The 12,034-nt window shown below is 40.8% G+C and overlaps 3 protein-coding genes and 1 non-coding gene across 4 annotated transcripts; 3 read left to right on the forward strand and 1 right to left on the reverse strand.

Annotated features, from left to right (window-relative positions):
- Window positions 1-270: 270 nt before the first annotated feature.
- On the forward strand, window positions 271-344 carry V1514DRAFT_t78. Its single transcript has one exon. It is a non-coding gene; the product is annotated as a tRNA-Ala (tRNA).
- Window positions 345-3,515: 3,171 nt separating this feature from the next.
- On the reverse strand, window positions 3,516-5,542 carry V1514DRAFT_348400 (uncharacterized protein; the record flags this gene model as incomplete). The annotated part of the gene is made up of 4 exons (XM_066929326.1): window positions 3,516-4,070; window positions 4,133-4,476; window positions 4,545-4,653; window positions 4,712-5,542. The coding sequence occupies 4 exons, from the start codon at window positions 5,540-5,542 to the stop codon at window positions 3,516-3,518; spliced, it is 1,839 nt and encodes a 612-aa protein (XP_066782015.1).
- Window positions 5,543-6,870: 1,328 nt separating this feature from the next.
- Window positions 6,871-8,517, forward strand: V1514DRAFT_334625 (ceramidase). Its single transcript, XM_066928259.1, has 3 exons — window positions 6,871-7,230; window positions 7,280-7,368; window positions 7,422-8,517. Exons 1-3 carry the CDS (start codon window positions 7,166-7,168, stop codon window positions 8,126-8,128), a joined length of 861 nt encoding a protein of 286 aa, XP_066782016.1. The 5' UTR covers window positions 6,871-7,165; the 3' UTR covers window positions 8,129-8,517.
- V1514DRAFT_309806 (TATA element modulatory factor 1 TATA binding-domain-containing protein) lies at window positions 8,518-11,662 on the forward strand. The gene is made up of 2 exons (XM_066925754.1): window positions 8,518-9,915; window positions 9,974-11,662. Exons 1-2 carry the CDS (start codon window positions 8,635-8,637, stop codon window positions 11,228-11,230), a joined length of 2,538 nt encoding a protein of 845 aa, XP_066782017.1. The 5' UTR covers window positions 8,518-8,634; the 3' UTR covers window positions 11,231-11,662.
- Window positions 11,663-12,034: the final 372 nt, after the last annotated feature.

A 12,034-nucleotide genomic window follows, 5' to 3' on the forward strand; every position in this document is an offset into this window, starting at 1 on the left:
TCATGGCGATGGTTTCCTCCCTCCGGTGGCGAAGTAGCTACCTGGGCGTATGAAGGCCTGCTTTGAATAGAAATCACAGTCTCAGTTTGGTTGTTTGGGCCCCGAGGGCCCACTTCTCCACGGGAATCCATCCCGGGGCCAGAGCGCCCTGGAGGGCGCCCCGCTGACGCGGGAGAAAGATCCATTTGAAGAGAATTGGATACCTTAAAGAGAAATTTAGGATAAATTTGGATTTAATAAACATTTATTTTATAGGAAATTTAAGTTTTAGGGCGTGTAGTGTAGTTGGTTATCGCGTTTGCTTCGCATGCAAAAGGTCTCCGGTTCGATTCCGGACTCGTCCAATTTTTTTTGTGTGCAAAAATTATTTTTTGGGTTGCTTTTATTTTTTTAAACATTTTCGCATTTGCATTGTTAAAATTAAGGCCTTGTGCTTAATTTCGTCTTGCAAATGGTAAAAAACGTTAAAATATATGGATTGATCGACGAACGCACCATGTTGGAGTACATCTTCGGGGATGCTGGACAACTTCGTCTTAATGTTGTTAATAAACGGAGATTTTGTCATTTTAATAAAATTCCGTTATTGAATATTAGTTTTACTCGTCAGTTTTTAAATTGACTCGTTGGTTTTTGTTAAGTTTTAGATTCAATTTATCTAGTCACTATTTAGTGACGCGTTTGGGACACTCAATTATTTTGGGAAAAAGTTCCCCCCTCTATTTTTGTAGTTTAATGAGAACAGTACTCGTCTGAGTCCGTTCAGCACGGTCACTTGAATAAGTAGACTAACTCGATAAGGAATTAGTTAATAATAATAGGAATTGTAATTAACTCAACTATAATATATAACTAAATTACTTGGAATCGTGGCTACTATAATTCGCGTAGGTGTGCTTACTTAGACGCTCAGTGTTGAGTGGAACTTGATTTTGTTCAACTCTCCCATAAGGGTAGCAACCAGCTGATGAATGTTAATCGCGCGCGCCGGTAGAAATTGGCAGGGTTGTGCATACATTAGCGGGACACGTTGTTATTCCGCGCACATTGAAATTATCGAATATTGTCGCACTGCCCTGACGTCTTGATTTCTTTGGACTTTAGTTGATCGCGAACTTAATCATAAATTTAGTGGAGACTTGGTGCACACTATTTTGTCAGTGCACCTTAATCTGCTTTCAGCTAAATTTGTTCGTCAACATTTTTGATTATAACAAAAATTATCTTTGGTGCGTTCGTCGATCAGCTAAATAATCCGCGGATATGTATCCGTGGACACCTCTAGTTGAATATTTATCCTTTTAATTAAAAAAAAAAAAAGAAAAAAAAAAATTTCTTAATTTGCTTTTCAGTTTTTCTTCCTGGTTCTCTGCTTCGTGGTATCAAATTTTTTGTTCTTCTCATTCTGTCATTCTTTTATCTGTTTAGGCATTAGTTTATCTTTCATTTTCTTAGTTAGACACTAATACATTCGAGGGCTTAATTGTCCTTTTTAAGTTAAAAAAAAAACGCAATTAATTAAGCACAGCCCACGCGAATTAAAGTAGCTACGATTTCAAACTATAGTTAATTATATATTTTAGTTGAGTTAATTACAATTTCTATTATTGTCCACTAGTTTTTTGTTTCCACTAGTTTTTCGTTGAGTCTGTCTAAATTTGTTCTAGTAACCGTGGCGAATAAGTTGAAGCGAATATCACCCTCAAAAATATGCAGAATATTAGGGGAAACTCGTCACTAAATTAATGACTACAATTATTCAACAGATTATCATACATACAAAACTCAACAAGCCAATAAAAAATTCAACGAGCAATATAAAAGATCAAGAAAAAAAAATTTATTACAATGGCAAAATCCTCTATCATTGATTTGCGCTCGCTCTTCATGCTGCTGGGAATCACAGAATTGATTCCAACCATTTCTAAAAAAATAAATAATCGTATAATCGGCTGATTCCAATCAAAGTTAAACCAAGAGATCAAAGTGTAAAGGAGCACTATATTATAATTAGGTCAACATGATAAAACACGTATATAATAGTCTTTAGCAAGGTAGCAACATGTCTTTTCAAAACGAGACGGTATTGATTAGTCTACAATAGTAATAATGCGCTCACCTGTCATTAAGTGACGAGGAATTGTCAACATCATTGTACGATTTGGCAACCACGTCATGGCACAAGCAAGATTTTGAGACCGCTAACATTTACTAAACTTGGCTGAATGAAGTTGCCTATTATGGGCACACTCTGAATTGGTTCTCATGTTTCTCGACATTCGTGTTTGGTTTGCCCATAATGCCAGCTCTGTTTAATTAGCGTCTAGTAACGAAGACGAGAGCGCGACTGATTACATTAAATTCATTGACCAAAAGATTGCTGTGGGAATATTTGCTGGCATCACTTCTGGCCTGGCAGTTGGGTAATATTTTTCAAGATTTACTCGTTGACTGCGTTCTACTGGTGATATGCGTTAATATCACGCTGCCAAGGTTCATATTTTAAAATAAACCGATCAAACGCTCTGATCTTTTGGTCCCTTTCTGCGTGAGATGGTGGTCTTCTGGTGGTTCTTCGTAGCTCAGAATAACGCATTTTGAGAGTGTTATCCGATATCAATCAATCGTTCGGAAATCGTGCGAATTTCAAGGCCATTTCTGATGAATATTCATGATTTCTAGAACTTCTGACATAACTTCTGGGATTCTTTTTAAATTTTGCACACCTGCTTTTTGGACATCAAGTTCGTACTCACGCACCTCGTAAAGATAATTCCCTGTTTATCAGCAACATCTAACAGGAGCCGTTCGGTACTTACAACTGGATTGTCGGCAATAAATTTGGATGGATTTATTGACAGATTGTGCGGTAAGAATGTGTTTGCGTGGACGTGTATGCGGTATGATATTAAGCAATGCCAGATAAGGAATGCACCGTATTGTTTAATAATAATGGATTCGTCATTAGAAATGATGTATCAATTGTTTACATATAATGTGAAGAAGCAAATGACTCACAATCGATATAAGATAGCACTGTTAAAATGACGAAGAATTACCAGAAGACCTTTATTTTGTGCAGAAAGGGACCAAAAGATTAGAGCGTTTGATGGACTTATACTTATATTAAAATATGAATGTATTCGCTAAACACGATATCTGCTGATGCGCTCGGTCATCTTCGACTTATTTACACCTTGTTTGTAAAGAATTGGATGTCAAAATTATTCAAGCACGTGATGACGGTGTTATAACTGATGATGTTGATGATAAGCTTGCTGAATTTTATACCAAGATTAGAAACCAGATTAGAGCTTATTCATTGCGAGGTTTTAATTAAAAATTTTTTATCCACACCTCAAACAGCCCCTACGCTAAAACAATAGTTTCTCTTTCTTGAGTCCAAAGTGATATTAAATTTTACTATATAAACACAAAATAAGATAAACCAACAGACCTAATTGTACAGGGTATCGACCAGTACTCCGTTTAAATGACATGCAGGTACGTATTACTTATGAACGTCGCTGGTTGTAGTACGGCTGAGTGGATGAATGATGATGATGCGGTTGATGATGACCATGCGATTGTGACGAGCCTTGCTTTTCTAACTGGACCACCATATCTTCAATGTCTTTCTTTACTGGGGCCAGGTTTTCCTTGTTCTTCGACGGGCACCGCACTACGACATTATCTGTTCGTGACATCGTGCCCACATCTGAAACTTGTTCAAACGCATTTGAAAACTTTACAAACACGTTATATTTTCTCATAAGGCTCTGAATCTGCTGACCACCAACTCCAATAATTGATCGATGGAATGGTTCTGGAATGTAGAACGAGAGCTCTGCCGGAAGTTCATCTTCGAGAAGTTGAGCGCCAAATAACGCAGACGTGTATGATGGAGCAACAAGATCAACAAAAAAGTTGTATTCAGTGAAAGGCTCAAACTTTATCCATACGTGCGCGTTAGACATGATTCGATTAATCTTGCCGTTTTTCTTGCCGGCAATGAACTCTCGCTGGTCAACAGATAGTTCAATTCGAAATCTCACTTGGTGATCTGCGGACTATAACAAAGTTTAGAAAATTAAAAAAAAAAACGAAAACAAAGAAAATATTCAAGTCATACCGCCCAAAATGGAAGGCCTCTAACTTGAGATACCGCGTTTTTGGCGGCTTCGGAAGGGCCAGTGATGTCGAAAGTACATTTTAAAAAAGAAATGTCTGCACCTGTAGATGCCGCAATTCGTGATATCGCATCACGTAAAGTATCCAAAGCGGGAACCTCAGTTGGTTGCAAAAGATAGCCGTCATCATCAGTTTGGCCCTCGTGAATCCAATAGCCTACTGAATACACATCACACACCAGCCGTGCAACAGCACGAATAGTCTTTTCAACAAATATATGTGAAGGACATTGAATTCGAATAAGTGATCTTGCTGCACCAAGACTAGGGAACTGAATAAATGCACCTAAATAAAATTAGTCAACATTATTTCGGTGTTTGAAATAGTAACTTATGTTTGAAATGGTAACTTACCATTCTGTCGAGACAGATCTTCAAGTACATTTAAATGATTAAGAAGAATGTAATCAATTTTTGCAAACGGAACAACAAAGTCCTTGCAGAATACGGGTATTCGTTGAATCTATGGAGGAAGTTAGTAATAACCAAAAATAAGGACCATAAATAAATATATAATATACCAAGTCTTCAATCAAACTCTTTGCCTTGTCTATATCAGCCGCATTATCTCCTGAAATAAACAGCTCATCATAATTTCTTCTGGCATGATTTTCATCCATGGATCCATGAATGGAAGGAAAGAGTGCCGGCGTATAGATTTTCGTTCTTGAGTCAAGCGCAACCTTGGAAAAATTGGAGTTCTCACGACCTGCCAAAAGAGGATGAAGTGACAGCGGAACTGCCATTCTATCGATAAAGTTCCCATTAAGATCATCTATGAGAAGTCCAATTCTTGTTTTGGCAAAAGCAATGCTGTCCAGGTCTCCGTATGTCAGAATGTGGTACGGTTTCCACATGTCATCAGCTTCCATCGGTGTTGGATTTGAGGGTCTAAGAGAAGAATCCAGTACTTTAGTGATAAAGATGGAGGTTGAGGTGTACGTAGCAATCGCCTGCAACTTGTCTGCGGCTGATTGCTTTACTTGACCGTCTTGGTCGAGCAACTGCAAAGTGTCGACGCCAACATGATCAATTCCAATTTCATAGTACTTGCGTAAAATGCGTGACCTCGTATCAAGAACAGCAGTAGAAGAACCACTGATTGTGATCGTGGCGAGTTTTGCGGAACGTTTGTCAACATTAACTGAAGATCTCACATCAACGTCCTCGCTGTTAATGACATTGATCTCTCGTGTGATTGAAGGAATATTATCAAAAGACTTTACCGGAGAGTCATCTGAAGATTTGAACGGGTTGTTCCACAAGGCGAAGGCGTCTTTGGACGCAAAGATGACGTCCGCCGGCTCTGGCTCTAGCAAAAGGAGGTAGGGCACGGTAAAGGAGGTCGTCATTGTTTCATAGGGTGCTAAAGACTTTCTTTCCGACTTGTCTGCGCCATTGATGTCATCAATCAGTCCAAGAATCTTTGATCCCATGATGCGTTGAATTCGTGAGAAACAAAACAGGTGCGAGAATATCAACGAATCCGATCGCGATGAATTTTGTTGTATTGAATTCACGTCCTCGCTGACTAAACAACAAAGAAATGCATTTAAACTCACTAAATAATAACTTCACAAAAACATAAATAACCTTGCTTGCAAGGAAGGATTAGCCTCACTGACTAGACAACAAAGATAGCAAAGAAAGAAAATTTTTACTTTTAAAAAGAATGAAACAATAAAAATAGGGAAAGAGTAGCTATGGGCCCTAAGCCAGATGTCAGGCCTTTCCCCGATCACTAATCTACGATCGGGTTCTGAGCTGATATCGGACCTCGGTCATACAACCGGAGTGGCATAGATTGGCCATACGACTGGAGCGGGGTAGTTTGACGGAGTGGGATAGAGGAGGTTGGAAGAAGTTAGGAACTTGAGAATAGTACTTAAGGAAAGGACGGTGCCGGTCTTTATCAAACGGGGCCCATCTCTCGGAGTACAAAAGACCATTAAGTAATTACTCTCAAGGTATGGTTATTGTTTATTGATTGTTTATATTTTGGTTATTATGAGATTCACAAGATTAGTAGATCAGGTCTGAGTAATCAAGTACGATTGTTGCACCAGATGTAATGTTTTATGGTATGTCAGCTCTTTGTAAGAATTTTGCTATCCAATTACATAATACAAGCAAGACAACAAGGGTTTGAACTGTTAGGATTGCGCGCTTCAAGAAAAGATTAGCCTCGCTGAATAGACAACAAAAGATAGCAAAGAAAAAAAAAATTATACGGGAAGAGTCTAAATTACAGGAAGGAAATAACCATGGCATACCCTAAACCAGGTATAGTATCAACATAACCGCGCACCATCCACACAATGAGGCGCAGTTTGCGGCAATGGCGGAGATAGAGTGGCTGGAGATCGATTAGATTGCCGGAATAGGCAGAACGGACGCAAGAACCAGGTTTTTTTAACCAGGCTTGAATGCCGCAACCAGACAGAACAGTATCAACGCAGCTGCAGATTTGCGGGCACAAGCTTCACAGCTTTTGCGCTGCTCGCTCTGAACCCAATTGATCAATGAATCAAGTTCATGTTGGACGCGTACGCTTCATTGTGGCACTTTGGTCCGTTGTGCAGGCGTTGCGCATGCGCGGCCGGGCACGTGCTTTCCGCGGCTTCAGTTGCTTCGCAGAGATGACTTCCCCGGCGAATACTTTTGCCATCGTAAAGGAACATTCGTAAATTCAAACACATAGCGGTTACTCCTATATCCTATAGTTCGAAAGCTTACAAGTTTTTTTTTCGTTCTCAGTTCAGCTCTCAGATTTTTCATTAAAGTTGCGACCGTGATTCGACCGGATACCGTGACTTGTCTATTGTCCTCCTATCTTATCGGCCTGTCGCTTGAATTTCAACTTTTACTCCTTGCTGATACTCGCTACACTATTCTCTCGTTCTCACAAATTCAGTCCATATTTTTTTTGTGCATAAATATCATTATACATACACTACTAGAAGAGTTTTGTGTCAATGTCGTTTTTGCCTTGGTCTCAACCCTATCCATCGCCTCCTGGCTCGGGCTTCTGGGGTCCTCGGTAGGGTCATATGCACAAAGGCCGGCTAGAAATGCTAACGCTATCGCAGTACCTCGACCATCGACTGGTGCGAAGAGAACTATGTTGTTTCTACTTACGTCGCGGAAGCCGTGAACACGATTACGAATGGCTTGTTCGGTAAGTTTTTGCCTCCTGGGTCGGTTTCGTTACTTGTTGCTGATATTAAATAGTTGCCTTAGCTTTTTTTGCCATTTATAATGCCGTCACCCAAAAGCATGAAAGGCGGTTTATATTGACGGCCTTTGGTTTTGCTCTTGTTGGTGTTGGATCCTGGCTATTCCACATGACACTTCAGTACGAGTATCAGCTGCTGGACGAGCTCCCAATGATCTATGCCACTTGCATTCCAACTTGGGCCGTCTTTTCATATGCTCGATCGAAGAAGGATACCATTCTTCTTGGTATTTATATTTTCGTCGGCGCACTGACCCTCACTGTGGTTTACCTGTATTTCAAGGACCCAACTATCCATCAAGCAGGCTATGCTTTCCTCACTGGCATGGTCTTGTTTCGATCACTCTACCTTATTGTGACCAAGATTGAAGACCCTGCGGCTCGCAGAAACATGTGGAAAACCGTTATCATTGGCATTGTGAGCTTTTTGTCTGGCTACGGTCTCTGGATGATTGATATCCACTTCTGCGGCTCGCTCAGACAGCTCCGTCGCACAATTGGCATGCCCTACGGCTTCCTCCTTGAAGGCCATGGATGGTGGCATATTCTTACCGGGCTTGGTGTGTATTACTATCTTGTCTTCCTTGAATATCTTCGCATTTGCCTCCGCGGACAAGCGACCCAATACGTCTTTGTTTGGGAGAAAGGTTTTTTTCCACATGTCGACCTAAATACTTTACCAGATTCCAAAAAATTGAACTAAAGACAGACACTGTGTATTTTCAGATTTTCTTTTGCCTTACTTTTTTTACTCTTCGCCTTATTATTTCTGACAGCATCGACTTTAGATCAGCTGCTAAAATTTGATGATTATGACATTATGACGGAGAGTTGGTCTCCACTTGTTTTTTTTTATACAAATGTTATTTTTACAAAAACATTCCTCGGTGGCTCAGCTCAGTGTTATTTTATGTAACGTAATTGAAAAGCAGATATAGCCCAGCACCAGCGACTTCTAACTAACTTATTACTTATAAATCCCCAATGATATGAGTCACAATGAAAACAAGAATGACCGGACCTACAGAGCCAGTTCTATTATTTTTTGCCTGGGCACTACTCATGTAGTTTTTTAATATATAAATCATTACCCTAATCCTATCATGTGTGTTTTGAAGCGCTGGAATGTTGCCAAACGCGACGACGCTAAATAGCGAAAGTCACAATCGCACTTTGGAGTAAGTATTGCGCTCTACTGGCACATGTAAGATGGCCACAGACGTTGACACTGCGCCTAAGTCTCCGTCATCTTCGTCTTCGTCGTCGCCTGTTTCTGTGGACCCACCTGCGGACTCGGTGGCCGTGCCCGGTGCCGCACACGCAGCACCGACAACCCAAGTAATCGATACAACCACAACAGTGCCCGATACTTCGGCTTCGACAGTTCAATGGGGTTCATTTATTAAACGTGCCATGTCCACGGTTGAGCAAAGTCTTGACAAAGTTTTAGATCCGACAATGGCAACCGACTTTCATTCTACAATTCCTGCGGTTGATAAATCCAGTGGTCAGCGCATTTCCATGCAGCAGCGACTCGCCTTGGCAATGCAAGGTCAAAAGAGTAGTTCTAGTTCGGGCAAAAAACCTTCTTCGACTGAGAGCAGTGCAAGGCAGTCAATTGACAGTTCTGATCAAGGATGGGGTCCAGTCGAAATTGAGCCGGTTACTCCTGTTTCAAACCCTGCAAGCGATCAGCTGACTGAATCAGCATATGAGGCCGCAGCTGAGCCTGTAGTTGAGCCCATAGCTGAGTTCATCCCTGCCGATTTAGATAATGATACGAATGCCAATGCAGAGCTTGTTCAGAAGCGAGCAGACCTTCATGCTGCTCTTGACAGAGTAACAGTCTTGGAAGAAAAAGTTAAATATTTATCAAATCAACTTTTGGACTACACTCAGAATAAGTTGGGACCAATAAAAATTGACAAGGTTCTAATGGAGAAAGATGAAAAGATTGCATTGCTACTACAGGAGGGCGAAACTCTCTCCAAGACGGAACTTAAAAACATGAACACTATTAAACGACTTCGCAATGCAGAGAGGGATGCAGAGCGGCGAATTCAAGATGCGCTAAGACGGAGCGAAAGAAGCGACAAAGAAGCTAATGATTTGCGCGAACGATTACGGAAGGCAAATGAAATAGAACGGAAGCAATCAGACCGGATTAAATTGCTGGCCAAGTCAGATGCAGAGGTGGACATTCTTAAGCGAGAGCGGGATTTGATGAAAACAACAATATCAAGTCTCAAAGATGAAGTTGCACAAGCGAATACGGTTGCAGAAGATGCAATTCAAAAAGCGCAATCGAATGCGGTCGAGATTGAACGTAAACGAGCAGATGAATTGGAGAAAGAGATCAGCAAGTTGAAATCTGAGGCAGCATTGGAAGCTGAAAAGGCGTCACAAGAGAAGTTTAATCTAGAATCAAAGCTGTCACGGGACAATGATCGATCAAAGACTCGCGAACAGGAACTACAAAACGAAATATCGGTATGTTTATCTAAATTCCAATAGTTTTAATTTTTTGCAAGTGTATTAATGGTTGTAGTCACTAGAGCACAAGATAGAGGCGCTGCGTACGCAGACCGAAGAACTCTCTGCCCGTGCATCAGGAGACTCGCAAGCCAAATTACTGCGCCAAGTCGAGACTCTTCAGGCACAATATTCAATAGCCACAGAAAATTGGAAGGGCATTGAAGCTTCGTTGCTTTCTAGAATTGCTAATTCTGAAAGTGAGCGTGAGGACATTGGCAAGCGAGATACCGCATCGAGAAAAAAATTGCACGACGCTACGGTTCGGATTCGCGAACTAGAAAGTGAATTGGAATCGTCAACTTCCCAAATCAACGATTTAAATTCTGAACTTGTTATCAAGCAGGATTTAGTTCAATCACTCAGGTCGCGCATTGACGATGAATCAAAGCGCTCATCTCAAATCATTAAAGATTTGGAGAAGGACAGAGCAGATTTTGAGCAGAAATTACTTGAAGAAGAAAAGGCACGAAAGGAGATTACTAGCCTGGGATTACGGTCACAGCCGTCGTCTCCCACGTTGTCTATGAGGCAAGCGTTTAGCAATAGCGAAAACGGACTGCATTCACCGAACTACTTAACATTGAACGTAAATAATTTCAATAATGGCGCACGGAGTTGGAGTCGAAATTCATCTACTTCAGAACTTCAATCGCTAATTGGAAGTCAAGGATCGGTGCCAACATCGATTCAACACCGGCGTGCGTCGTCTCGCCAGCCGTCGCACAAAGGACTTACGCCATATTCGCCCACTATATCGGCGGCTCTTTCTTTGTCTTCGCACAGTTCCTTGTCGTCACTTTATGATGCGGATGGAAGTTCTAGTCATATCAACCTGCACAATGTTGCATTAACAGGCCAGCAAAATTCTGTTTCTTCATTGGACAGTGATCACGACGACAGGGTTTCTGACGCATCAACCGCAATCGGTGGCGGCGCGTCGTCGTCTGAGCGAATGTCAACCGTCATTCACAGGTTGTCGTCCGAACTTTCATCGGCAAAGGAAGAGCTTGCAATCTTGATGCGTGATCGCGATCAAGCTCGAGAAGAGATTGTTGAACTGCTTCGTGAATCCAAGGAATATAAGACCACGAAAGCCGAGTGTGATGAATTGAGGGCGAAAGTCGAAGAACTGGCATTACGAGAACAAACCACGCTTGAGTTATTAGGAGAGAAGACGGAACGAGTCAACGAATTACAGGATGATGTACAGGATCTCAAGACAATGTACAGACAACAGATACAGGAATTAATTGAACAGATACATAAATAATGAAATATAATATTATCAGATAAAACATTTTTGTATGCCATACATGCGACGCTGAAACAAGCGGATTGTAGTTCGATCCGGCCTGGCTCCCAATGTCCGCCGTAGGTGATGATGTTATTTAAAAATCACAACAGTACTAAAAAATACATAAAAAAAAATTATAACGTTTAGTTGCAGACTAACATGTTATCTATCACTGATCAATGCACAAGTCTGTGATCCGGGTCGCCATCCCATGGCAAGAAGTTCTCTGCTAGATTGCTCTACTCAAGTATACTTCAAGACTCAAAGCGGCCGCTAACACGGTCTACACACATGCAGCGAATAAATACCGCCAACCACAAGATTCGAACCGGGCAAATTTGCGCAGCACACGTAAGCATGCGATCATCAACAGTTAAAACAAATCCACTTCCAAACCCTTGGGCCACTACAGCCATAAATTTTTATTTAAATTTGCAAATTTTTATTCAGTAAAATCTACTGAGTCAAAAATTAGTCATGTTAAAGATAAATAAAAAAGTCAAAAAAATATTTTGGCAATTCAGGATAATCATTTGATGTCTCGCACTACGTACGGAAAATCCGGAGAATGTTTGGAATGGTTTCTGTTTTAATTGCTTATTAGAATTTGTTCTGAAAAAGTACCATGTGATGATGTGTTTTGTTTTAAAATGTTTTGCATGTTGTTGTTTTTACAGTATTTTGTGAAGTATATAGACCTCACGTTGGCGTATGTGCCTTCATCGAGCCCGTCAATAAAAATCAATCAATCAATGTTTTAGCAAAGTTAGATAGTTTTAC

The sequence above is a fragment of the Lipomyces japonicus genome (genome assembly GCF_038497905.1).
Source record: "Lipomyces japonicus strain CBS 7319 unplaced genomic scaffold V1514scaffold_35, whole genome shotgun sequence".
NCBI lineage: Eukaryota > Fungi > Ascomycota > Lipomycetes > Lipomycetales > Lipomycetaceae > Lipomyces > Lipomyces japonicus.

Excerpts from the sequence above, each read along its gene's own strand:
- V1514DRAFT_334625 (XM_066928259.1), top strand. The coding sequence starts at position 7,166 with ATGTCGTTTTTGCCTTGGTCTCAACCCTATCCATCGCCTCCTGGCTCG. Across the intron at positions 7,231-7,279 it reads TCGGGCTTCTGGGGTCCTCG|TACCTCGACCATCGACTGGT; the intron begins GTAGGGTCATAT and ends ACGCTATCGCAG. Across the intron at positions 7,369-7,421 it reads GATTACGAATGGCTTGTTCG|TTGCCTTAGCTTTTTTTGCC; the intron begins GTAAGTTTTTGC and ends GATATTAAATAG.
- V1514DRAFT_309806 (XM_066925754.1), top strand. The coding sequence starts at position 8,635 with ATGGCCACAGACGTTGACACTGCGCCTAAGTCTCCGTCATCTTCGTCT. Across the intron at positions 9,916-9,973 it reads AACTACAAAACGAAATATCG|TCACTAGAGCACAAGATAGA; the intron begins GTATGTTTATCT and ends TAATGGTTGTAG.